Raw genomic sequence first — 27816 nt, 5'->3', positions numbered from 1 at the left:
CTCAATTCCCAATTTATCTAAAATCATGAACGGGGATTTGAGGGTCTTTGAACCACTAGATGTGAAATAGGCGAGTCTCTCAGATGTATATAGGTGTCATTTCTTGCAGCCAGGGGTGTCAATTGGACTGGATTTGGTTCAATCCCATCCAGTCCAATGTGAGTCCATTACAATGGACCAGGTCCAATCCAATCCAATGACCATTTGACCCGGTCCAATTCAATGTCTAGACCATCTAATCTGTTCAAATTTGTTTTAGTTTAGATTAATTGTAACCCAAACCTGGTCCATTGACACCTATATTCTTATCCAGATATGGGCTCAATTCAACCCAATCCAATATAAATTCATTATGGATGGACCCTGTTCAATCCAATCCAATAAATACTTTGGACCATTAAGTGTGGACTGATCCAATTTAATTTGTCTTGTTGGTCCATCCAAATTAATTTTGATTTGTATGTGGTCCAATACAAAACCGGTCCATTAACACCCCTACTTGCAGTGGCAGAGCTGGGGGGGGGGGATCATCCATCCCCCCAACTCCCTATGCCTCAAAATCTCCACATATATGATTTCTCCACTCTATGTATGTTTCTCCCCTCCCCATATATGGTTCCCCCCCTCATGATCCAATCCCCTCTCCAATTCATGTTAGAATTTGGAATCCCAAAAAGAAAAAAAATCCTTGCTCCGCGACTGATTCCTTGGTTGCTCGGAAGGATAATTAAAACTTTTTATTATCTGAGAAATGATCCAATTACCAATGAAGAGAAAAATAATAATCCTTATAAAGCAAATGGCATGAGATGATGGCATTGGATTCCAGTTGGGAATTTCTAGTACCATTATTAATTGTCGTTGGAAGGAATTCTAAAGGGGATCAACCCTATTTTCCTATATATAATCAGAGATTACAGGCTTATCAATCAATCAAAAACAATAATACATGTGCTACATCCAAATGGATAACGTTTGTTAGTAATAAGCTAAGCTTCTTTAGCATATGCTATGGGAGAAGAATAATACTATGTCTTCATTATTCTGTGGAATATTTGGACGAAATATCTAATCTAAATGATATATACAATAAACAGAACTATTTATAAGCAGGGAATTTATTCCTGTTGTGTCATTCTCCACTTCAGCGACATAATATAATGAACTACATTAAACGTATGGCCTACTTATTCTCTTCTCCTCTCCCCCTCTTTCTTCCAAGTTCCAATTAATGGTTTGTGCAAAGTTTCCCATACTCCGCCTGCTTTGTTTTCAAAAGCTTCCGGTGTGTTGAAGAAAAGAGACAGGGCAAATTATAAAGGCATCGCTTTTAGCGCCCCCCCCCCCCCCCCCCCCAAAAAAAAAAAAAAAAATACAATTAATTAATTAATGTAGACGAATTGAAATCAGATCTTTGTCGGTTGGGCTGTAATCCTGCAAATCATTTTCCAAATTGGGTGTACAAGTTAATTCTTATTCTCCAAATATTTAAATATGAGTTGGATGTGGGCAGAATACTTGTACTGTACTAATTCAAAAGCAATATATATATATATATATATATATTTGAAACGACTTGACAAGAAATCTCATTTATCTTGCAAACACTTTGGTAGGTCATACCCATACAGACTTATATATTGAATTGAACCAGGTTATCCATAAATTACAATCATTCGGTGGAGATCAACTTGAACCGATCGAAAAACAATAATAAGGGGAAGAATTGGAATTCTTCATGGCGAACAACTACCTGCAGTCTATTTATAGGACTATAGCTTCCACCACTAACTACCATTTACCAAGCATAAATCCCCACAGGCTTAAAAAACAAGCCAACCAACAGTACTGTTGACTTAATATTCTTTCTTGCTACATATGACGACCCTCCCTCACCCTCATTAGAACCCTAACCTTGGGCTTTGGGTATCGGGTATCCAAACAAAGTACTTTTAATCTCTCTCTCTTTCTCTAAAAGTTTCCCCATTTGGCTTAATTTCCTTAATATATAGTTTCTTCTTCTTTCTTTCTTTTTCTCCGGCCCCAGAAGGAAAAATAAAAAATAAAAAATAAAAAGCATTCAAAGTTGAAACAGATTTGTATATATAAGTAAGGCAGCAGTGTTGGGCGTCATTCAGTTTTACCACCGACGCGATGAAATACGGAGAAATAAACCATCTGAGCCATCCTCAGCACAAGCTAAGGTTTGAATACGCAGAAGCACCATTCAAGTGTGATGGGTGCAAAGAAGCCGGCATAGGCTCACGTTACAAATGTAACGTCTGTGATTTTGATCTACACATGCACTGTGCCCTTCCTTCTCCTTCCATCTCCCACCCCTTCTACACCAAATGTTCCTTCCAGTTCCTCCCTCGACCCCCCGGCGACATGCCACGATTCTGTAATGCATGCGAGAAGGACGTCAACGGATTCGTCTATCACTGCAAGTCCTGCGGCTTCGATCTCCACCCCACCTGTGCAAATCTCCCACGAGTGATCGAGGATGGAGAGGTGAAGCTCTACTTGTACAGGAAGCTCAGCTCTGCGTGCCACAAGTGTGGGAGGAAGGGGCGCAGCTGGAGCTACCGCTCAAGTTGCAAGAAGTATAACTTGCATGTGGCCTGTGCCAAGGAGATACTACTGGAGAGCTGGCACGACATTTATTTTGGGCGAGGAAACAGCAACAAGAAGTTACAGACTAGAATTCCTAGCCTGAAAGCAACATTTCAGAACCATCACCCCACTAGGGGCGGTAAGGTGAAGAAGTGTTGTGAGATGGCTGGGATGGGCATTCAGTTCATTATCTCTGCTATTCTTGGTGATCCTACCTCTATTATTGCTGGAGTTATTGGATCGTTAATGTCAAAATCATGACTCCTCCGTGCCGGCGACCAGTGGTTTGCTCACAACTCACAATATATCATATATCCCCTGTAAATTATCATGTAGTACTAATTAAAAGGGTCAATGGGGCCTCACAGAAAAGGTCTTGCATGGAAAGTTTGTAATGGACCTCCTTTAATCTAGAATATTTCTAATTAATAAACTTTGTCCTTTAAGGTGTAGTAGTAGTAGTATTGTGCTGGATGATGGAATAGAATCTGAAAATTTCTCAAGAAAGCGAGTCATGTGCCATGTGTATATATGGAGCATTGATACCTTTTATCATGCCAAGCCCATTTCTTTACCGTGGCAAAGTTCCAAGGTAGCGTTTCTTTTGTTTGGTGCACGAGAATCCAGATGGGGGGTAGCCTTCTTAATTAACAAGTTAAGAATCCTCAACAATGATATTCTTTAGGAAGCACATGAAGACTATTAATTCTTTCTCTTAAAGGATAAACTATACGTTTATTCTTTAGGAAGCACATAATAACCAAAGACTTCTGCCTCACCCATCCATCTAAACAACAAACAAGGAATGGATCTGTCCAGCCTTAACATGTCTAACTCAGCCCCATCTATACTATGAATATGCCTGAACTAATTAAGGCTGAATTACTTGGACTGTTGTTTAAGAATTTTCGCCAGTTAAGCCTTTGACATATGGACCTTGCAACAATAATGACTACTACTAAATAATCAAGAGGAAAAACAGATAATGAATAACTTAAGAACAAATCCACAGGCCCAGTTTGGGAAGGGGTTTTGATTGATCAAAAAGAAGAATCTACTTCAACCGAGATGCCCTTAGGCACGGCCATACATAACATAGAAATCACACTTGGAAAGGGTGGACAATTAGCTAGAGCTGCGGGTGTCCTACAGCACATACACAGCGGGGATGTATTGGAAACATATCATTTCTGATATATCATTCAGAGATATTCCCAATACACAGCGGGGATGCGCTGTGGGACGTTGTGGGGGGTTGATTTGAACTCCCCATTAGATGCTTTGTTTTTAAAAATAAAATCATACATGTTGTCGAATACCCCTAAGTTTGTGTTGTTTTTTGGAAAATAAGTAGGTCTCAATTGCTAAATTGCTGAATGACATGTTTTTTAAATTTAGAATCTTTGTAATATTCCACATTTATCTACTACTTTTATTAACCCTTCTTCCTTTTAACATGATGAGGGATAGGATGGACAACCTACAGGCTACGGTGGCCATCAGATATCTTACACGATGATCCATGTGTTCACTAAAACAACCACGTCTTCATTCCTGTCATGGGGTGTCAATACACCGGTTTTGGACAAATTGGGTAGACCAATAAGACATATTAAAGTGAATTAGTTCAAATTTAATGGTCTAAAGTATTTATTGGATTGTATTAGACCTGATGCATTCGTAATGGATTTATATTACATTGGGTCGGATTGAATTGATATCTGGTCCAGTGAAGAATATAAGAATACAGGTGTCAATGGACCAAGTTTGAGTTGGAATTAATCTAAATTAAAACCAATTGGAACAGATTTGAATTGGACCACTGGTCCAAATTGGTTCAAAGTATTCATCGGATTGAATTGGACCTGGTCCATCTGTAATGAGTTCATGTTGGACCTGGATTGAATTGGATCGAATCCGGTCCAATTAACACCTCTATTCGTTGGAGATGCGGGTAGTTGAAAGTCTATGACTCTATGGTTTTCGGGGCTTTGGCAAGGTGCCCCACCCCCCACCCCACACACACTTTTTTTTTTTTTTAAATTCACCTCACTAAGAAAAAGGCTGAGAGAGGAATGGTTGTTCTTTTGGTCAAAAACAGCTTGCCAAGTGGGGTTTTGGGTAATGCTGGTAGTTGGAACTTAGGAGTCATGTGGTGGTTGGATGTCATGATAAAACAAGGTTTTTGGCAAGCTCTTCAGTCCAACGAATAAAGTTAATCTAATGCTCCTTTTAGCCCCAAAAAGGTTGCAACGTGGAAAGATCTTAACCCATCTGGACTGCCTTCTGAAAGCCAAAAGTTAAAACATGTCATTTGAGGGAGTGCCAGGTTGCAATATATATGTGGAAAGCGGGAAACTCATGATTCATGAGTATCTACAAACTTGGTTGGCCGTTTCCTATGGCTCAGTTTGGAAGGGGTATAAATATAAATATTTAGAGTGCAAAACATTGTATTTTGTATATATTTATGCTGTACATATTTGTATTTGTACTCCTTCCAACTTGAGCCTATGAGAATATGGCCGAACCTTGACTAGATCCCCTGAAATTGAGATAAATGAACAGATGATCCAGTTAGAGAAAGTGTGTAGAAGATCCATGAGGATTCAATGGGCCGTAGAAAATCCATGAGGGTTCAGTGGGCCATAACCATAATGTGGGGAAGGGGTGTCAATTCGACCATATTTGGTCCAATCCAATCCAGCCAATATTAGTCTATACAAATGGATCCAAGTCCAATTCAATCTGATGAATACTTTGGACCATTTTGGACTGGTTTAATTTAGTGTCCTGACCATTTGATTTGTTCAAATTGGTTAATTTAGATTTGTTCCAATCCAAACCTGGTCCATTGACACCTATATTCTTATCTTCTATCAATGGATTAGATATCAGTTCCATTTGACTGATCCAGTCCAATATAAATCCATTATGGATAGAGCAGATCCAATCCAATTGAATAAGTACTTTGGACCATTAAGTCTGGACTGATCCAATTCAATACATCTTATTGGTCCGAAAATCCATCCAAATTGATTTTGATTTGGATGGGTCCAACTCAAAACCGGTCCATTGGCACCTACACCATTGGGGTAGGTGTCAGCTTGGAATTGATGTCAATTCACGGACGGGCATTGATGTATAGAATGAGAATTTTTGACATTTTGAATGTTTATAGGCTTGCAGTGGAATTCAAAATTTTGCATTGGACCGTACTTTTCCCTGAAAACTTTTCCAGCTATATTTCTGTCCTTTAAATTTAAAAGATCATTTACATCTAAACAAATTATAAGATGCTGTGGAAGGAGACGGAAAATGGCTGAGACAGCAAGGATAAGCAGTGTTGTCGTTATAACGTTTAAATAGAAAAGAAAAGAAAAAAACCTCGATGACCGTAAGGAGCTGTTTTGACTATTATTTTAGACTCAGTTTGGCAAAAGTGCAAATACTAATTATATACAGTGCAAATACAAGTTTATAATTTATAAATGCTGTATACAAGTTTTTGCACTGAATATCCTTGTATTTTCGTCCTTCCAAAACTAAGCCTATGAAAACAATTGACCTTCGGTGAACATCACCAAACAAAAAATGTAAACTTTAGTTTTTTTTACCTCAGAAACTTCCACCAAAATTTCAAGTTTTTCAGTTTTAGAATGGATTAAAAAATTGTTTTTTTTTTTGTGGGGTGGGGTGGGGGGGGGGGGGATCAAAGTGAACAGGACAATCCCTTGTGTTCAGTCTGGCGTTTGCATTTACCCTAACAATACCTGCAACCAAGTAACTGAGCTATAGTTAAAAGGCGTACCTAGAGAAGAGAGCTTACTGGAGGGGTTCTATTAGTTGATAATGCCAAGCACAATGAACCCCTGCCGTTCACCAGATTTGTTGATGTTAGATTATGTGTCAACTAGCTGTCCATTAAGGATTTGTGGAGAAATGGTATAGATGCACCATGAAAACTATCTATCAAAAAAAAACAAAAAGAAAAAAAAAAAGATACACAAAGAAAACCATAAGACTATTATCCGGGTGATCAGTGAGTGGGGATTGCACAACTTCATTCATGTGGTATTTGGTACCCTGGTGAATGGTTTCGAACCTGGATTTGGAAGGGGGTTGGGGGGAATTGAGATCTGCTCCTCACACCGACTTCAGTTACATCTTATCATATACTGTAAACATCTTCCATGAATAATTACATATAAGGAGAAATCCGGACTTGGTTGGAGGAAGACTGTCCAGTTTTATAATTACGGAGCCTGCTATGGTCAGGGATTGTGGGGTCTACCAGCAGAATAGTCAGAGGCATAGGTTTAGGCGATCACCTTGCGGTTGTGGGAAGCCCACTGGGCTAGGCCATGCCATGAAGTGCTATTCTCCCTCCGGGACGAATTCAAATCAGCCCCCCACCAGATTGCCCCTCACAATGTCCCACACTACATCCCCACCGTGTGTTATGAACATCTCCCAATGATGACATCATCATTTCTGATACTGATGATGTTCCCAATACATGGCAGAGATGTACTGTGAGAATTTGTGGGGGGCTGATTTGCTCTCCTCCGGGACTGGGTGTTCCCACTACATTTATTTATTGAGTGAGTGAAGTTATGGGCTCCAAGCCTCTGATTTCCCGGCGGACTGTGAACCAAACGAACCTAAGAGAATGTCTTCTATCTTCATTCAGAATTGGGGCTAAAGTGTAGAGAAGAGAAGGGGTAATTTTGTACTTTTAACCTTTGTATGTATATTATTAGATGTGTATATTAGTGTCCAGCCCTGTACAACTGTCCTTTTGTTTCTTTTATAAGGGCAATCTTGTCCATTCATCTTTTAATATAAATATATCTTTTGAGAGCCTTGGAGTTCTCTCGCTTTTCCCTTGTTTGTTTCTCTCTCTAAGGTTAACATAAAGCAGATCAATGCCATGTGAGAATAGGATTAAAATCAAAATCGCACCAAAATATTGTCACACTTGCATTAAACACAGGTAAAAAAACAGAGAAAATTATGTCATGGGAACTACATCAGCTTCTTTCACTCCGTCCACCGGATATTTGGATATTTCTAATGGGAAAACTCAACAGTCAACATACTGCTTGGCTGAGACCATCTCTGTATAGGAAGGGGTCGATCATTTACAGCATTCAAAACTACTAGCTTAGAAAACTAATCAAATTTCAAAGCAAATGCATTGCCAAGTAGCTCAACGATTAACCAATCATCCTGCTTGTACTCACAAACATCCTTTACCAGTAACTCCAGAAATAAATGAAGGATATTCAGTACAATTCCATAACCACCGGTTTACCAAGAAACATGCTCAATATACATACATGTAGTCCCATGTAACCTAAACTTTCTCAATCAGTAGCTGACCAAACGAGTATCACTTCAGGCCTTCATTAGGGTGACGGGATCAGCCACAATGGTCCCTGGAGAAGCCTCTATCAAGCAAGGCTGCGAAGGTAATTGAACTCTAATGCTTAATAAAAAATTCGAAACATGAGATGTGCAAATATAGATATTGTTTTTCCACAAACATATCCATTCGTGGGGAAGAATTGAGGTGGGTTTCTGAATGGAACATACGCAGCATTGTACAAGTCTAGAAATTTTTTGTTCAAGCTGATGTATAACTTGGTTGTGTCCATAAGTGGAGTGATCAGAAGGATTCTTGTGTCTTTGATGGCGAAGATAAACTCCATATGTATGATTCTTCAACAAAGCGAGTGTCTAACAGATTCTAGTTTAATTGGGAGCTTACAGCACAGAATTCTATGCAGAACAACTATCTTTCATAACGGACAAAATTTGTTATGAGAACAGAGAAAGATATACAACAGATGAAAGAAAGACATGGCAGAACTTCAAGAGGAGCATTTTTTTTTTTCAAATGTCAATTAATTTCAGGAAATATGCTAACAAGCACGCAAGTAGTATACAAGACAATGATCATCCTAGCACTCCAATTCTAAGAAAGGATATTGGAGATGAGGGCCATGAAGCGCAATTCAACTTCACCTCCTTGAAATCAGTGGCAAGGTATCAACTAGCTAGTTGGTAAGGTCTCTAGGTGGTTGTAGTGGAGAGACTTGGGCTCGAATCTCACCTGTACCAGGGTTTGGGGGAAGTGCTACCCAAGATTGGCTTCAGTCAGTGCAAAGCCTATTCGAACAGCCTTTACAGCTTTGCATTGGGAATATCTCCATACTTATGTTCTTTATTTCATGGGGAGATATTCCCAATGTAAGGTTGCAACAGACTGTGCAAACGGTGTGAGCACGGGCTTGCACTGACTGAAGCCGGGCTAGTGCTACCCCCCCTCCCGGGATTGTATATGACGCTACAAAGCTACACCCAAGCAGTTCTGGAAAGATGCTAAAAAGATATCAACAGTTCCTTCCTGAACACGTACAAAACAAAATGATGGATTGAAAGAGATGGCGTCATACAAAAAGTAAAAATCTCCAACTCCCAAAACCTAACCTCAATCTGAGAGAGTGAGAGGTATATTCAAAAGTCAGCTAAGAGTCCATTGAAATCCAAAGTTCTTGGATTCCCATTTCAAGAACTGTAGTCATCTGAATATGAATTTCTTGAAGCTCAAGATAAATGACAGACAAGAAGTGCACAAAGCTACAAATGGTATAAACCACTATAATACATTTTATAATAGACTGTAAAATGGATAAGTTTGACCCACCAACCCATCTGATACCCAACTAAGAGAAATTAACAGTACAGAGTATAATGCTCAAACATGTATCACACAATGTGATGATGGATGTAGGAATATGAATCATCAATCATCAAAATCCATATGCTGAAACCATAGTTTAATCTTTCTTCCTTTTTCTCTTTCATTACAGATGGATTAAAGAACAGAAGAGGATTTCCCCATAAAGAAAAAGGATCACATGAACATACAATTATAGAAGTGAGAACTCCTTCCATAAAATTTTGAAAAGAGAAAAAGGTAAGAAAAGAAAATAATCAGATACACAACACCCCTAAAAAGAGGGAACCAAAACAGATAAAATTTTAAGATAATACAACCTCTTTATATATAATTCATTTTCTATTATGCAAATCCAAAGGAAAAATAAATCAAACACATTATGGGGAGAGACAGCATCAAGTATACCTTCTCCTGAACATGATGGTTTAAACTAAGCTGTGGCAGGTGGGATTGGTTTTACACCTACTTATGGTTGTTGCTACCCTTCTTCTTCAGCAGACTTCCAAACTTCCGGAGCAATGGTTTTTTCTTCTTTTCTGATTGCTGCTTTGTTGGAGAGCTCCCCCCATTGTCCAAGTTCTCCAATGCTGAGCCATTTACCTGATCAAAGCCCTCACCATCAACCTTTGAATCACGTTCCTCTTCAAAGGATTCTGGTTCATGCTCCCCCTCAGGCAACAAGTCTTTCTCTCCAATCTTGCATGTCTCCCACATCTTAGCCTCCACCTTTACTGAGTTATGTTCTTCTTCTTCACCTTCTTCTTTCTTTTCCTCATCTTTGGGGTTTCCAATTCCATTCTCCATCTTCTGTCCGACAGGAAGCTTTTTCTCACGGGCTTGATCTTCATCTCCCTGAGGTACTTGAGATGAAACTTCATGCTTGTGCTTCTCCTCTATTCTTCCACCTCCATTCTCCTCAGTGAATTCTACCACCTTCGGGAGCAAATCATAATCTTTTTCACTATCCGAAAGCTCTACATGTTCCTCATTCTTTGCCTTAGAATATGCTTCTTCAAGCAACTTGGATAACTCTTCAGCTTTCTGCAGTGCTGCTGTCTCTCTCAACCGAAGCTCCTCATTCTCTTGAATAATATTCTGAAACTCATTCTCTTTGTCCAGCAATCTCTCCCTCAATTTCAGATTTTCACCTTTTGCATCTTCCAGAGCTTCTTCCAAAGAACTAGCTTTGGATTCAGCTAGCCTTAGGGTACTCAGAAGTCGAGATCCTTCCTCCTTTGCAGCTTGAGCTTCTTCTTCAGTTTCTCTAAGTAAATTAACCACTCTATCCATTTCTCTTTTCATGGAAGATGTTTCTTCTTCTGATTGTCTTAAACAATTCACCAAATGGAGTTCTTTTTCATCCCACTCAATCTTGCAGTTTTTGTATTCGTGATTGGATTGCTCGAGGGTGCTTGTAAGAACATCAATCTCATGTTTTGCCTCATCAAGCATGGATTCATATTTCTCATTTGTTTCTTTTAGAAGCAACTTCAAGTTTTCTATCTGGGACACAGAATTTTCAAGCTCAGTTTGATTGGACAAAAGCTTCTCTTTGGCTTCCCTGGTTTCAGAAGAGGCTTCTTGTACTGCTAAAGCTAAGCTTTCCATTGCATTTCTACTCTTCTCTTCTTCATCTCTGGAGGCTTCCAACTCACTAATGAGTTTGCTCTTTTCCTCCAGCAGACTCTGAACATTTGATGCTGCAAGGTTCTCATTGTTCAGAGCTTGCATTTTCTCCTCCTTCACAGTTTCAAGTTCAGTTTTTAGAGACTCAACCACTTTTTCCATTTCTGATGCTTCTTGTTTAACCATGTCAAGATGCTGTTCTGCTTCTTCAAAATCTCTTTTCTGTCTTTCAATTGACATCTCCAAGGACTCCACCTTCGCTCTAAGAGAAGTAACCTCAGATTCTGTATCATTCAACAAAGCACTATTGGCCTCTAGTTGTCTCATCAATGAAGCCAGAGATTCTGAAGCAGATCTCTCTGATTGTTTTGCTTCCTCAATCCGAATCTCCAACTCTTTGGCCTTTTTCTGCCATTCCTCAATTAAAATTTCAGCATCTGATTCAGCCCTTTTTGCAGTTTCTACTTCTACCCTGAGTTTTTCAACCAAAGCTTCTTTGTCAGCTAATTTCTCCTCCAAATCTTTTGCTCTCTCAAGTTCTTGCTTCAGAGAATCCACCTCAGAGTTCAGCTTCTTTACCAACTCAGTGGTCTTGTTAGCTTCTGTCTCCAACTTTGAATCAAGCAAGGCTTTTAACCGGCTTATCTCAGTAGATAGGAACTCCACTTTCTCAGCATGAATTTCAGCAATCTTGGTTGCATCATCAGCATGGCTAAGAGCTTGGTTCTTTAAATCAGTGGTCATGGCCAATTCCTTTTTAGCCCGTTGGAGCTCTTCAGTGGTAGAGAGCAAAGCAGCTACATCCACAGCATGTTGGTTTCTAACAGCTTCAATTTCCTTCTCCCATTCCTCTTCCCTTTTATGAGCAGCCTCAATACCCGCCTGCTCCAACTCATCAGCTCTAAATTTTTCAATTTCAGTGTTTTCCTCAGCTCGCTTCTGAGCAACCAAGGCCTCCCCAAGCTTCTCATTTGCCTCTGCAGCCAACCTCTTGGCTTCTTTCAATTCCTCAAGAGCATGATCTTTCTCTTTCTCAATAGAAGCTAATCTCTCTTTTGCTTTCTTCAAATCTTCCTGAGCAAGACTTAATTGAGCTTGTAGGTCCGATCCCTTCAGCACTCGTGGTTGTTTCTAAAATCAAGACCAAATGACAATGCCAATGAGAAGCCAAAGAAATTCCACAAAAAAAAAAAAAAAAAAAAAAACAAAATTGAGGATATCCAGCTTTTAGATTCTAGATATTTTTGTACGACTTACATCAGGAGTAACAGTAACCCTTGGGGATCGCCGATCTACCGCAGGCTTTGAGTCAACTGATCTGGGCGATCGGTCAATTGAAAGTCGTGGATTTTGCAGAGGAGAAGGTGAATTAGCATCTGATTTAGTAATTCCCCTGCCCAATTTGCTAACCCTTGGAGTTGCTGGTGAGGTCTTGTTGTGTGAACCTTCTTTATTGTGAGAAGCTTCTTTGTTATGTGAAGCTTCAGATAAACCAGATCTGTTCAAGAGCCAATACTCATATTATGTAACAAGATCAAATCCCTCCGAGGAGAGCAAACAGAAAAAACAAAGACGGTAGCAAGCAATTAAAAAAAAAAAAATAGAACGCAAGGAAATTCAGAATCAAAACAAAGGAACAACCAAAGCAGAGTAATATGGAGAAGCCTACCACCAGACCAAGTCCACATAAGAGTCATTTAAAAAGCAATACTGGAAAAAATGGAAAGAAACCTAGATAGGAATAACGAGCAGAAAACCAAAATGAGAGACAATTAATAAAATTGGACTGAGAACCAATAAAACCATAAACGGTGCATACACATCTCAACAAGATCAAAACTACCAAGAAAAAAAGAGGGGCCAGTTACGGATCGAGTCCACACTGAGGGAGAAAAGGCGAAAAATGCAATCTTGAATCAGAAAGAAATATAAAGCTCGGATCAGATTTCTGCAAACCAGATCCAACATACCTTGGAGAAAAGTCTAAGCATAGAGTTTCAAATGATTAAGAAGCCAAAAAAACAGGTATGGATATAGATTGAGATAGATAGAGAGAAAACAGTAAAAGAAAATTGCAGGTTGAAATAATAAATAATATTCAAACCGGAAACGGTAATCAGATCTGGAAAGACGATAATACTTACTTGGTTTTGGAAGAAAGCATGGCCGGTAACAGAACAGAGAGAGACTAAAGATCCACAAGCAAACAAGGTTGAAATGGAGGTGGAGAAGGCGCAAAGGAGCTTCTAAAATGGCGACATCGTAAACAGATTAAAAGGATTCCTTTAAGAGTTGAAAGAGATTTCTCAGATAGCAGAAGCTAAATTTTACAGGTAAAATTATTTCATCGGTAGGTCTGCCTGTGGACTACCCAGAAAGAAGCTGTACTGCCCACATGACACTCTCTCTCTTTCTTCTCTCTCTCTCAAGATTACAAACGACTATAACCTTCCTTTTCGGAGCTGAAGACTTACGAAACTACCAAATTACCCCTACTTTTTTTCCGTAAGGAGGAACTCTCTGCTACCCGACATGGATTGCCCTCTAAGTTTCCAAGAATAACAGAGATGCCACCTCCCCAGATCCAGAATTCCAATACAGATAATTATAAAGAAAAAGAAATTAGAAGTTTGTATTGAGTCTATTGAACAATCAATTAATACCCCAATGACAAGTAAATTGGGCTGTAAGGTTTGACAAAAAGGCGAAACTAACCTTGAATATGTTCTTGGAAGTGGGTGGATGTCTGGTGATGCGTCCACTACCATAGCCCCTCATTCGTCTTTTTATTTAAAAAAAAAAAGAAAGTATTGGCCGATAATTAGATCTGTCTTGTTAGTAGCGTTGATAGGTATGACTGACCAACCAAGTCGGTTTCTTTGACAAGTTTAAGTTAAAAAGAAAATCATGAATCAATTATTAAGTACTACTATATTAATGAAATCATGGGATCATTCCCATTAATTAATTTGTTTTATTCAAGAGATGTTCGTATGGTATGATGTGTTGGGTCGAGCCTGTTCGGTCATATTCGAACCAGCATGCAAAATAAAGCTAAAAATAACACAAGGGTATTAAATTATTTTAAAAAATAGGGTTTTTTGTTTTTTATTTTTTGAAAAGTGAAGGGACAACATTGTAAAATTAAGTGGGAGAGTATTTATGCTGGACACGAGAATCGTGGCGGGCAAAGAAAAAGAATTTGATCGAGAAATACAATTAGTGAATTCCGCTTTTTTAGCTTTCTTGGAATAATTCGGGGGCTTCAGTTGAGGCCTCGGGGGGGTGGAGGGCAGTCACCTTGCGCATTTCAATGAACCGTAGTATGACGAATTTGCCCCTGGTTGTTTTCTATATCTTATCTATTTCAGGTATTCCGAATAGATATGTCATTGTAATGGATAGACTATAGTGATATCCACATGAGATTATTCAAGAAAATATCTCCTCGTTAAAACGTTTAACAGGTAGTAGCACTAGCGAATAGCGATATATGTGAACCTCTGGGCAATCATGTGATATCATGGGCCACAGATCACAAAGGATGAATGAAACAGGGGGGGGGGGTGCAAGTCGGATTATCCAATTTGAATAATTAATATTTCAGTAGAGACGGGCTTCGGTCAGTGCAAGTCCGTGGTGCTTACACCGTTTTGAACAGCCTCTTTCAACCTTGTATTGGGAAATAAATCACAGAGATTCCTAATGCAATGGTGTAAAGGCTGTTGGAACGGAGGTTGCACTGACCAAAGCTGAATTTACATGCAAGAAGACTCCTGGAGGATGAGCTCACATCCTCTACATCCATGTTGCAGAAAAATTTCTACAACTATTGAACTTAACGGAGTCGAGGCCATTTGGACTAAAAAAAATCCCGCTTCTCAAGTTTCAAATCTCTCCAGTCTCCCCTCGAACTCCTCTCTCTCTCCAATCGCCTCTGCCTCTCAGAATACTGCAACTGTGAAGGTCTACCACTGCAAACACGGAGTGTCACCGTCTCCGATTCTTCTGTGAACGTTGTTCTACTTCGGGTTTCTGTCCTTCATCCCAACTCCACCATCTAGCAAATGATGCAATCAAATAAAACAAGCCAATTCTTAATTGTCTCTCCTATGGTGCAGACCTCATCACAAGGCATGATCATAAATGTAAAAGCTGGACATGACTCATTTGTATAATTTAGTGTCTAGTTCTCTCATCCAAAAGCAAAACAACGAGATTTTGACGGCATCACTAATTGTTAAAAACAAAAGTTGAAGCTTAAGCCATTTGAAAAACAAGATTTAAGAACACCTAATCTCTATGCTTAACCCACCTGAATTCACTCATCCGCTCTCTTCTATTGACACTGCGATGAATTGAAAATCGAAGAGTCAATCCAATCCTTAATTGAGAAAATCCTTCTTGCCCCATACTCCGGTATCCAAACCAGACCATCCACCTCAAACTGGTCTCTCTTTAGTCTCTCACATCCAGAAACCCGCGGTACCAATGGATCAAAGTTTATGGGTTCCTTCTGGATGACATTGACGACAGCAAAGGGAAAGGGGCGTTGTGATTCAGCAACAAGACAGTCCTTATCCCGTTATTGGGTTTTAGTGCGTTCAAAGGTGTAGGAATAGGATGATTGGTGTTACTTTGACTCATTGACTCATGTTTTTAGGGTACTTCTCTAAAGAATGAAATAATCGAGCCTTGTTTCTGGTTATCTTTGCTTTCGTATTGAGTGCAATAGTATTAAAGAGGAATGGATTTAAAGATTTCATGGATCTTTTATATGTGATAATGCGAATTGAACTCAACATTTCCAAATAATATGTTATAAGGGTAAAATAGTAAAATCAGTGAATTTCAAATGGTAAAGGGGTTGATCTAATACAAACAAATTTATAGATTCAGAACCTCTAAAAAGTATAAAAGCACATATGCTTCTTTTCAGATTTTAGACAAATAATATCTTTTTAACTTTTTAGATTTCAGGTTTCAAATTTATCAAATGCCACCTAAGATTCTTTCCAACGCATACCTCTTTCCATGCAAAATCTTAACTGAAGCATTCTTCAAGATTCAATGGCTACTGATGATGATAGTGAAAGCATAGTGGTTGTCCTTCAGATCCTCCTACTTGGCCTCTTCGGTAACTTGAGCAACAATTGAATCTTTTTCCTCTCATTTCTTCAATTCCTTATCAGATACAATGGATGGGAAAACAATATATGATCAAGTATTGGAGAACAGGTTAAAGGGGAATGGAAGCATTTTCCGGTTGGCCATGCTGATGTTCGCCATGTAGTGCAGGTCCATCGGGTTCATTTTGTCTGACCAACGAAAATTTGTATAATGATTTAGCTCTAGGGTTTTTTTTTTTTTGAAAATTTGAACCAAAATAAAGAGCAAATTTGATATTTCATTTTTTTCCATTAAAATTTAACGATAATAACAATTGATAGAAATAGCAGGGGTATTTTAAGACAATATATGAACAGGGTAAAGTTTGTCAATTAGATAAAGAGTAGGGTAATTTAAAAAATTTGTCCTATTAAAATTAATGAACCTAAATTCATAAATCTTAAAATTTATAAATAAAAAAAATCATAAAATTAAAAACAAATGAACCTAACCTAACACTTAGGTTGAGTAATTGAATTTCTCAACCCAATCCAAATTGCACTCATATCATCAACCAATTCACTAGCAGTCATAGCTAACGTGTAGTTAAAGTGATATGAATACATATATGAAGCGAGTAATAATTTCAAAGACCAAATTAAACGTGCTAATCATCGATGTATCAAGGAAAAAATTATGATACACATTGTGAAACGTGAATTCGAGCAGGTGACACCTTATAAAAATATGAACTGATAAAAATAAAATAAATAGACATTAGATGATTTTTTTGTACAAAGATCATATAATAGAATTAAATCTTAATGCATAAACACCTATCAGCCTTCATTGCGTATTACAAAGATGTAATATATAAAAGAAAATTAATAAAATCAGAATGAAATGTTGACAAGCATGAACCTTGAGGCGATAAAAAAAGGGCAAATTTCTTAAACTGCCCTTATGGTTTAGTTAATTGACTAACTCTACCCTTATTGTTTATATTTATCTTAAAGTATCCTTACTATCTCTAACAATTGCCATAGTTGATAAGTGTTAACAAAAAGAAACAAAATGTCGAATTTACTCTCCACTATTTCCTCAAATTTTCAAAATATAACATAACTGATGAAAATTTTGCCCTCCCCTCTTCCTTTCCATCTTCCTTTCTTGCCATAGAGTCTCTGTTCATCGGCTTCTACAACAAGAACAGAGGAATTGCAACACCTTTCTTGCTTTTCGTTCCTTGGGCAAATCCAACTTCGATTTGTCTCTAAATTTCAACCTTTCAACCATGAAGGTAGCTTTTCCATTAATAGGGAGAATTGAGATGCATGGAAACAAGATTAACTTCATTACGAAGTTCTACTTTAGATTCACCTAACTCCAAGCTATAAACATGTGGCGCCACACTCCAAATCTCTAATGGTCAATTTCCATTAGTAGGGAGAATTGAGATACATGGAAACAAGAAAAAGAAAAAGCAGCTTCACCAGGATCGCAATCACATCTCTCTTCGACTACTCCTATTTTAATATTAAGTAGATTACTTTTGCACTAAACCCTACATCTCAGCTGTTTAATGACTGTTCAGCCCAGGGTCAGAAATTTTAGGCTCAAAGTACTGTCGGGGTAGGTGACAGGTCGGAATTGATGCCAATTCACAGGCGGGCATTGGTGCATAGAGTGTGGGTTATTGACCTTTTGAATGTTTATAGCTCTCCAGTGGAAATCAGAAATCTGCATTGAGCAAATCCGTACTACTCTGTTAACTTTAATCTCTCTCTTGGAAACCCCACCTTTTTGTTCTTTTCGTGTGAGTCTGTGACAATGAACAAAACCTCGCTCGCTCAATTGCACTTTCTTCCAACCAAACCTTCATCTCAACCTCTCTCTCTCTCTCTCTCTCTCTAATCGTCACTGCTGCTGCAACACAGTGCCCTAGTTATCTATGTTTCAAACTAGAACAGCCTTGTTTGTAGACATTAGTCAATAACAACTCTTGAGTTTTTATTTGGCTGTCAGAGTATCGAGCAAATCTTCAGTGAGAATGATGTCATACACAGAAGAAGAAGAAGAAGAAGAAGAAGAAGAAGTTACGTCCATACGGTACCGAAGATTGAAGATTTTATTGGTGGCCATTCTCCGTTTCTCAGAGACCCTCCTTCTCTCTCTACCTCTCTACTCGGTGTGTCTCCTCGATTCTTTGAAACATTGGATTTAAAAACCGGCATAATAGTCCCACTTATAGGCAGTGATTGGTTTACATAATAGGGATGAAGGGTAATATTGGGTTTTAAAAATTTTAAAGTTGATGTCACATGTGTACTGATTTTGACAGAACATTAATGAACACTAATAACAAGGGTAGAACTAATCAATTGTCAAAAACAGTAGGGGTGGTTTAAGACAATAGTTAAACGATAAAGATATTTATCAAACAGCTAAACAATAAGGATAGTTTAAGAAATTTATCCTAAAAAAAGAAAATGGTGCCATGATGATGGTTAGTACTCAGTTAATCTAAACACCACCTAAATTGCCACGAAATCTTTGCTTCTTGTTTTGGAATCCTAAAGGCCTATAGCTTGAGAGGCGTTGATGGGAAATGGGAGTATGGGATTATGAGAATGCACCAATCATTTATATTTAAAAAGAATGCAAATGCTGGTTTGATTTTGTTTTGGATTTTAGTATGTTACTTCATTCTGATTCAGGCCTTATTTTACTTCATTTATATAGTTATCAAGCAAAATAAGGTAAAATAAAAAATAAATAAATAAAACAGAATTTACACCAATCATTTGCGCTATCATAGTTTTGCATTGTTGCAAATAGATTTGAACTGCAATCAAATACAGCTCTAAGAATTTAGGGGGAATTACAAAAAGCATAAATTATTGAAACCTCCCTTAAAGTTTTGGTAATTGTAATGGCTCTCTTGAACTTTCTGACATAGTTGCAACTAGACTCATTTTATTAGAATCCACTAAAAAGAGGCATAAAAATGTCCAAAATACCCATACAGTTAGTTTGACCAAAATGTTTACTTTTCAAATTTTCTCTAAATATGAATTGCTACCCCAAATCCTTCCAATCTCTTTTCTAAAATTGATTTATTTTCCAAATTTTCCATTTATATCAATTGCTCAAAGGTAAAGCTCCAACTTTTAAATTCTCTTTCTTTTTTGCTTTCATAAAAATTTTATTGTTTTTTTTCTAGAAACTATTTCATGTCTCTTTTTAGAGGATTTTAACAAATGGAATCTAATTGCAATCGTGTCAAAAAGTTCAGGAGAGATAATTGCAATTACCAAAACTTCAGGGGAGATTTTATCGATGGTCCAAAACTTTTCATTGTGTTACTTTAATGATTTATCAGTTAAGAGTGGAATTAAAAAAAAAAAAATCTCTTTATATTATATTCAGTTATTCTTAATACCTTACCTTTTCAAAACCATGTTGTCGAAAGCCCAAATGGGTAACGACTAATAATTAAGTAGAATAAAGATGAAAAAGATAATAAAATAAAAAATATATATATTTCGATTCTGTAAAAATAACAGAAAAAAAAAAGACCACCTATACTTCTTTTTTGAAGCCAAAGACCACCTACACTAAATTTGGCTTGATTTTTCTTAAACATAATAGCAATTATTTGATGTTGGCTTCAAAAAAAATTATTTGATGTTCAAAAAGTCAATTTTAAAAGTAACGGAATTTTTGCCAAGAATTTATTCTACTCTTTAAAATAAAGAAAAAATAAACAAATAATTAAGGGTATGTCATTATAATATAAGTTGTTTTATTCTCTAAAAACAAAAGAACTGCCATGTCAACGAAAAGAATACATTGTCGCCGATGTGACAATTTCTTTTGTTTTAGAAAACAAAAGCATTTTCATGTTCGTGAGAAAAATATATTCCGTTTCATTCAATCAGGTAAAGGAAAAACTTGGTACAATTTTGTTTTTCATTCAGGGAAAGTTGCCAACATTTTATGGCCGTTTTGCAATGAAACGACGGTGACACACTCGAGGCAAATTCATTGGAAAGATTGTGAGAAAACAGTTCTAGGTTGGGAATAAATATAAATTAGTTTACTATATGATGATGCCCATACTTACCTTGGTGCATGGTCTATTGGCAAATCCATCTCTGAAATTACACAAGTCTGGATTCTCGATCACATTTTCAAGATGATGAAAATACATCCTAAGGCCCCTTTGGTTTGCGGGAATAGAGGTTTGGAATCAGAATTAGAATTGGCTATTCCGATTTCAATTATTTAGTTGGATAGAATTAGAATTCCATCTCCATTCCAGCAAGAATGACATTTTCCCATTGAAGGGAATGGTCCTCTCCTTTGATAATGAAGTCTCATTCCTATTAATTCTAATTCCTATTCTTATTCTTGTCTGAACTAAACAGATTATGGAAATAGACCATTCCAATTTTCAGAAGATTTCGATTCTGATTCTAACTGCAAACCAAATAGACTCTATATTTGGTGCTAATTTCAGAAATGGATGGGTTGAAGGCTCGCTTTCAGAAATAAGGTAATGGGTGAAAGCTTCAGGCAAAAACAAATGGCAAAAGATGCAAGGTGGTGTTTGGAAATAGCTCAAACTGATTTAGACAGACAGCTTGCATCTGTATTAATTTTTTTTACAATAATCCTGTTTTGGTGTTTGTCAAACACATCATCAAGCACTTGTGGTGTTGCATATATATCCCCTTCAAGCCATAAACATTAATGGCAAAAAATGAAGTCTGGTCTATCAATCTTTAGAGAAAGTAGATGAAGAAACCTGATGTCTGGTCCAACATGCTGGGTTCAGATCCTCTATGATAAGGTCTTAAATAGAGAGGGTTGAGGGAGTTTGGTTAATTAAAATTTTAAAAGCATTAGATCTTACATTGACTCTCCATGTTTGATGAACCTTTTTTAGCTGCCTAAAATCCCGTGACAAGTACTCAAACAAACAAAAAAGAGTAATTTGCTTATGCTTATTTCTACAAAGTATTTTTTTTTTATATTAGTTTGTATTGCATTATTAAAAAAATAAAAAGTGTAGGGGCTATTATTTGTACGAAAAGCTGCAGTACATAATGGACGAAAAATGGGATTTGTCCCGGACAAGGACAAAGTATGTATGAATGGTAGTGGCTATTGGCTAATAAAGCCAACATGAGATAAGATCATTTGCTAGCTAGCTATCTGTCAATTTCATGACCTATGCATACCCATTGTTGGAATGGCTTTAAAGTTCAAAACCCCGCCCATTGGCCCATTCACCTTAGGCGACCTTTGATAATTTTCCGATCAAAATTAAGTTACTAATTAACCATAGATTTAATTTACTTGATTATGGTACATTTCATCATCAATTTCAATTCATGTAATAGAATGAAACCCCATTAACAGTAGATAAAATTTAATATATATGTTGGACATAGAGAGCATAGAGAGCTAATACTTCCCCAACCACAAAAATAGCACTTCCAAAGTACTTGGTCACATGCTCACTATATTTATAGTATGGTCTATTGTTGCCAGTGATGCAATAATGTGATAATATGAACAATACTGTAAACAGTTTTATAGCATTAATATTAAACAAAACTAGTGCTGTAACAGACTATGTGACAGCATCCCTTTAAAAAAAAAAAAAAGAGAGGGAGAGAGAAAACTGTGCTTACAACCCAGACATGTCCAACACCAATGTACTGTGTTCTCAGCACCAATACCAAACAACTACTTTACTTTATTGTGGTTTTTCCTCTTTTGTATTTGTATATTGAGAGAAGCAGTAGATATAATGTGTGTAATTTCATTTAAACCATATATTTTAATTTACAGGTCCCCTGGCCTTGGCCCCATTAATTTCACAAGTTATAGCAAGAACTTGTGCGGCCTGTGAACACTCAAAGCCAGAACAAGAAGATTTTATGTAGGGTTTGATTACTGAGAGTTGCGGGTTTTGCAGGAGTAGCAGCGGCTGCAGAATGTCGACACAAAAAGAAGGATTCGGGATGAGTTTGTCTGGTTCAATACCTCTTAGTTCTGACGAAATCTCAAATTTAGTTTTGAGTAGAGCTGAACAAAAGACAGATAATCCGTGATATTACCATTTTACAAGGGGGAAAAAGGTAAAAAAAAAAAGAGCGACAAAGATGTTTTGGCACTCAGAGTCAGAGGAAATAATCCAACTTGTCAGGGTAACAAATTTGTAATTTGTACGCACAATAAACAGATGCATATCCGTGATGACTATAGGAGTGTGAGATACATATCTCAGTGTGTTTTGGTGAGATACAAATATTCTTGGTATGACTTGGAATTCTAGAGCAAGGACAAAAAAAGAGCACTGTAATCAAAATTATTAAAGGAGGCCTGAATTGCTGCACTTGTTATGCATTTTCATTCTTCACATACTGAATTGAATAGAAGTGCATGGATAAGTGTAGCAAATAAAAAATAAATAAAAATTAAAGTGCAGCAGATTGATTATTCCATAAGGTGCCAAATAGCTGATTGGTATTGGTCAGTCATAACAAACACTTGAGATCAAATTTCGCCTGCACTTGGGTTGGGGGATGGGCTACCCCCATTCTGAAACCCTTAACAAAAAGCCACAACATATTCCTCTGCATCCGGCATCCGGCATCCGGCATCCGCACTAAAACGTAAAACCTATTTCCGTGTTGTTTGTTTTCTTGTTAATTTGTTTAATATAGATGCTTTTGGATGATGGTGGAAGGTTTTAGAATTGATAAGGCAAAACAAAACATAGATAGCAGTTAGGGAGTTGAAAAAGAAATAGTCGTGGAGGGTGAGCCATGAGTGTAGAGTCGGCGACATTATTGTACATATTATATACTAATAGGGAGCCAAGGTCACATTCAGCTGCAACTGTAACGATAAGGACCTCATACCCACACTCCTCTTCCCAATTCCCACGAGAGAGGAAGATATATAAGAGAGAGAGAGAGAGAGACTGCTTCTCCTTGCATAGTTGCATGTGTGTGGGTAGTGGACCTATGCGCCTTGCAATGAACGTATCATGATCGTCATCACAGATTACAATCGTACGGTAAATAAATAGCAGCCTCGTATCTGAACACATGGCGGCACGTTCAAAGTTGAAACTGATGATAAGTAATGGTACAAAAAGAGACTGGATGGTGCTGTGAGTCCACCACACAGTTCACAGTGCAGGGTCAGGGTCAGAGGGTCCCCCCACTTCACATTGACACATTCATAACCAGACATATCCATATGCAGCCGTGACTATTTTTACTCCTTGGGCAGCTGTGGTGTGCTGCTGCCTTTTCCTTTTTGTATTCAAATTTATTTATTTATTTTTGTTTCTTTCTATAACTAATATAAAAAAGGAGAAAAAGAAACAATAAAATCTTATTAGAAGTAAAAGAGACGAGACTCACTCGAGGGGCAGAGGCGCAGAGCAGCTGACCTGACCTGACCTGACCCGACCAATACTGCGTGAAAACTGAAGGCACAAACTTGTCTTCGAATGCTCTTCTTTTCTCTTTTCTTCAAGGAATGGCTCAAAGATTATATTAATAAAACCAATATTTCATAATAGTTGAATTATTTAATTAACAGTGGGTTTTTTTGTCTTCTCATATAGAAAGTCATTTTTATCGGACGTGGCAGTGACTAAATTCAGCTGCCTTGAGATTTGAAGTGTTTGAGTTTGGATTGGAGGAAATTAACTTATTAAGAAAGAAAACAAAAGCAAAAAATATTCCCTGGGTTTGTTTGGGTCTGAGTCGGACAAAAACAAACGCAAACCGCTGTTTAGTGTTTGCCCATTACGAGAAAATTTGTTTGGGAATGCTCCCCCGTGCCCCTTCATAAGTTCATATTACAAAGGGATGGGAGGCCGAAGCCCGAAGGGGGGCTTAAAAAGTGAAAGTACAACTGTATAAGCCTTCGGAGTCTCGTCTATGATATCACCCATAAAATAATAGTAAGCATGGTAAAATGTGTACACTGAAACACGCACGCATGTGAGCAATATTTACATTACTACATGGGTGGAATATGGGCCCCCCGCCTCTCGACTCTCGACTGAGACTGAGAAAAAGAATGTGCATGCAATGCAAATATGCAATGGCATGTTCTCAGCCTGGCATGTCAGGCTTCAGAACTGGGCCCCACATGATTTGGGTTTGGGGAAAGATGTAATAGAAGATTGTTGAGGCAGAAGAAAGAGAGATGAATATGAAACCCTAATATTTATCAACTAAATCGGTGTGGACCTCATTGCCCATTATGGGCCACCCGAGCCCACATCAAACTTCAAAAGCTAGTGGGCGCCTGGGCAGGGTTTGAATTTTTGATGATGGGTTTACTAATTGCTATGCAACCATCAGTGATGAACATGTCTCTCCTCTCATGGATTGGACACGGCTACAACCACCAACCCTAATCTAATTTCACTTAACTGCAAGTGTACATCGCGCCGTGCCGGCCATGCACCCGTGCAAAGATCGTACTGTGCCATGTTGTGCTAGTCCATGCGTCGAATCCGGCCGTTGGAAGTCGGCCCGATATAGCTCATAATTCGAGCTCACTCACATGGGCCCGTGCCATGCCGTGGGTATGGGTCGAGCAGGCTGTAGGCTATGTCAAGCGGGTCTATGTAGGGGTGTAAACAAATGGAATTCAGATCAAATAATCTTAGAATTCCAATCCAATTAGAAAATTTGATATCCACGGATATTGAAAATTAATATTTGAATCTGATTAAATATTTAAATATTCGATTCAATTTAAATTTGACTAATTAATTATTTTAGGTAATTAATAAATATATAAAATAAATATTTTATCTATATAAAGTATATAAATATATAAATTATCTCTATAATTTAATTATTATTATATATATTATATAAAATATTTACTATATATAAACATTAAATAATCGGTCGAATTCGGATATTTATTGATTCGAATAAGGTCATATCTGAATTTGAATCCAATTAGCTATTCAGCAAAAATAGGATATCCGAATTCGACATATTAGATATTTGAATTTTTTAAATTTGATTTGAGTATGTCAACTCTCGAATTCGAAATTGGATTTTCGAATACCGTTGACGCCCCTAAGTCTATGGCTCGGGCCTTAGGCCTGGGCCAAACTGGGCCAAAAAGGCCTAAACTATTATTTTGTTCATTTTTTTTTATTTTTTTGCTTAGTAAACTAAAAAATTTAACTTTCCTTTGCGAACAAATTAATAAAAAATAAAAAATCTAACAAAGAAATGAAAATCAAATACTTACCAAAATACAAAATGGGCAACAAATTGAAAAAGAAAATAGGAATTTTATTTCATTTAAAATATAAAAAATTACAATTTGAAAATAAAAAATTATATTGTTGACAAAGTAACAATTATTTAACTAAAATTAAAAAAGACTACTCCATCTCCTTGACTTTAATCATTTGTTTCTCATGGAAGAGCAAATGTCTACCCAAGTAGTCAGTACCATTCTTGATACTGAAGCTAAAGTCAATCTTACATTTTTAGCAAATTACTCCTTTTTCCTTTCCCTCAACTTCCTCTATTTTAAATATTTTTCAAATCAAACTAGTGAACTTAATGTTGGGGAATTAGTTTCAGGTGAAGGAGTCAAGCCATTTTTTAATTATAAAAATTAAAAATCAATTTAATTCCACTTACCCGGATTACCGATTTGAAATCTCAACTTGATTTTATCGATTGAAGCCTCAAAGCCTTCTTCTAAATTGCTAAGTGTATGAGACTGTATAAGAGACTAAGATAGTATGAGAATAGAGAAGAGAATTGAAGGTTTGGTGTGATGAGAATGGTAGAGAATAGGGCTATTTATAGGAATTGAAAATAATGCAATTGCAAAAAATACTTTAAAAATGGTCATTTTCTAGTTGTTATGAGGGTATTTTGGTCATTTATCACTTTATCTAAATCCCCAAAATCCCAAACTAGTTATATATGATATAGTTGTTGGAGGGGCATTATTGTCTTTTTCTTCATCAAAAGCCAAAATACATAAAATACCCCCTATATAGTTGTTTATTGGCTTAAAGCTATTGATTGAGGGGTATTTCCATAAACCCCCTCCTACAAAGCTAAAACTAGTTGTTGGGGATCCCACAAGGGCCCCAAATCCTAAGCCCAGCATGGCCCGCACAATCATGTTATTCCAATTACGACCTACACTCCGTTGTGCCAAGTCGATCCAAAATCATGCCAGGCCGCCTCTACGAGTTTACTAAGCAATTCTACACACACACACGGAGAGAGAGAGAGAGAGAGAGAGAGAGAGAGAGTCAATTGTATGATAGATCATGCATCTAATCCATGGACATAGATCTAACTTGGGGTATGGGCTACCGCCCCCGTTGTATAGTTCCCGTGGAACTTCAAAAAAAAAGAAGTCTATTACTATAAAACAAATGGTGATATTAATTTTACATAATTGTATTCTTAATTTTTCAACACTTGGATGGTTAAGGCTCGTGATTAGGATTGTTAATGGACTTCGAAAATTTATACCCGATTCTAACTGGATTTAGATGTTAGAACTTGCATTCTATTAATAATCGGATTGAATGTGGATTTATTCTCATCTCATCCGATTAAATTGAAGTCCACAAAAATTATTATTTTAGGTATATATTGTATAATTTTGTTTTGGTAATATATATATACTAGCGAGCTCCGCGTGATGTACAGAATTCGATTTAAAACTTATTATTCTATAGAGCTATACAACCTGGGGATAGGGATGACAATTTTTTCCATCCCTGCCAAGTACCCAGCCTCCCTGATCAGGCGGGAATAAGGTGGAGGTTGTCTTAGCAAAGATAGTGTAGGGATGTAATTAATAGGAATACATAATAGGGGACGTTGGGATGGGGAGTGAAGTCCAGGCCCTGGCCCCAACCCTATATATGTGTGTGTGTGTGTGTGTGTGTGTGCGTGTGCGTGTGTGTATAATATTATTTATATATTATATATATATATTTTTAAATTATTATTTGCATTTTAATTTTCCCTTTATTTTAAATAATATCTTTCTAAAAACAATTCAGGTCCCCAATGGGGAAGTCCTCTCTGTTGAGGACCAGGGATGCGGGCTAAAATTTTTTATAGGGATTGATTTAAAACTTGAGGTCAGAATGGGGAGTATGATCCCCACCCATTGCCATTCCTACCCCTAGGGGTCATCCCTTAAATCTATAACATCCCCCAAACCCATAAATATAGTTCCATTAATTATGGTAATTATAAATGTAGTATCCAATACTTATGGAAATTATTAAAAATTTTCAATTAGTTATTTGAAAAATTGGAAGTTTTATAATTTAAGTTTCACTAAATTAACAAAACCCCTAATTATTGCTCAAAATTATAATAAATATAAAAAATATACAAAATAAATTTATATTTATTGAAAATAATTTCCACTAAAAATTACTAAAATTTTTTAATTATTGTTTGATGATATTATTAAATATTAATAACTTGACCAGAATTACTGAAAATATCAATAACTACTTATTGCTAAAAATTACTGATAAATTTTAATTATTAAATTTGTATTTATTAATGTTTTTAATTAATTATTGATTTTTTAGTAATTATTGATTTCAATAATTAGTTTTCCAAAAATTCTGAAATTAAACTACCAAAACCAGTATT

At 37.0% G+C, this 27816-nt stretch overlaps 2 protein-coding genes across 2 annotated transcripts; one reads left to right on the top strand and one right to left on the bottom strand.

Moving 5' to 3' along the window:
• The first annotated feature begins 1895 nt into the window (after positions 1 to 1895).
• On the top strand, positions 1896 to 3120 carry LOC148851011 (uncharacterized). The gene has a single exon (XM_088946976.1). It carries the CDS (start codon positions 2155 to 2157, stop codon positions 2872 to 2874), a length of 720 nt encoding a protein of 239 aa, XP_088803102.1. The 5' UTR covers positions 1896 to 2154; the 3' UTR covers positions 2875 to 3120.
• A 6323-nt stretch (positions 3121 to 9443) lies between these two features.
• Positions 9444 to 13428, bottom strand: LOC148851010 (WEB family protein At3g02930, chloroplastic-like). The gene is made up of 3 exons (XM_088944045.1): positions 13132 to 13428; positions 12245 to 12485; positions 9444 to 12118 (listed from the first exon to the last, which is right to left on the bottom strand). The coding sequence occupies exons 1-3, from the start codon at positions 13149 to 13151 to the stop codon at positions 9824 to 9826; spliced, it is 2556 nt and encodes an 851-aa protein (XP_088800171.1). The 5' UTR covers positions 13152 to 13428; the 3' UTR covers positions 9444 to 9823.
• Positions 13429 to 27816: the final 14388 nt, after the last annotated feature.

Source organism: Nelumbo lutea, chromosome 5 (genome assembly GCF_056320005.1).
Source record: "Nelumbo lutea isolate HS-2025 chromosome 5, American lotus-T2T, whole genome shotgun sequence".
NCBI lineage: Eukaryota > Viridiplantae > Streptophyta > Magnoliopsida > Proteales > Nelumbonaceae > Nelumbo > Nelumbo lutea.
Note: the sequence above shows the minus strand (reverse complement) of the source record. Positions and strands in the feature narration are given on the sequence as shown.

What these genes read in the sequence shown, in the direction of transcription:
- LOC148851010 (XM_088944045.1), bottom strand. Translation starts at nt 13,151, where the DNA reads ATGCTTTCTTCCAAAACCAA. An exon ending in ATGCTTTCTTCCAAAACCAA is followed by an intron (nt 12,486 to 13,131) that starts GTAAGTATTATC and finishes GCTCTTGAACAG; the next exon opens with ATCTGGTTTATCTGAAGCTT. An exon ending in GGGTTACTGTTACTCCTGAT is followed by an intron (nt 12,119 to 12,244) that starts GTAAGTCGTACA and finishes TCTTGATTTTAG; the next exon opens with AAACAACCACGAGTGCTGAA.
- LOC148851011 (XM_088946976.1), top strand. Translation starts at nt 2,155, where the DNA reads ATGAAATACGGAGAAATAAACCATCTGAGCCATCCTCAGCACAAGCTA.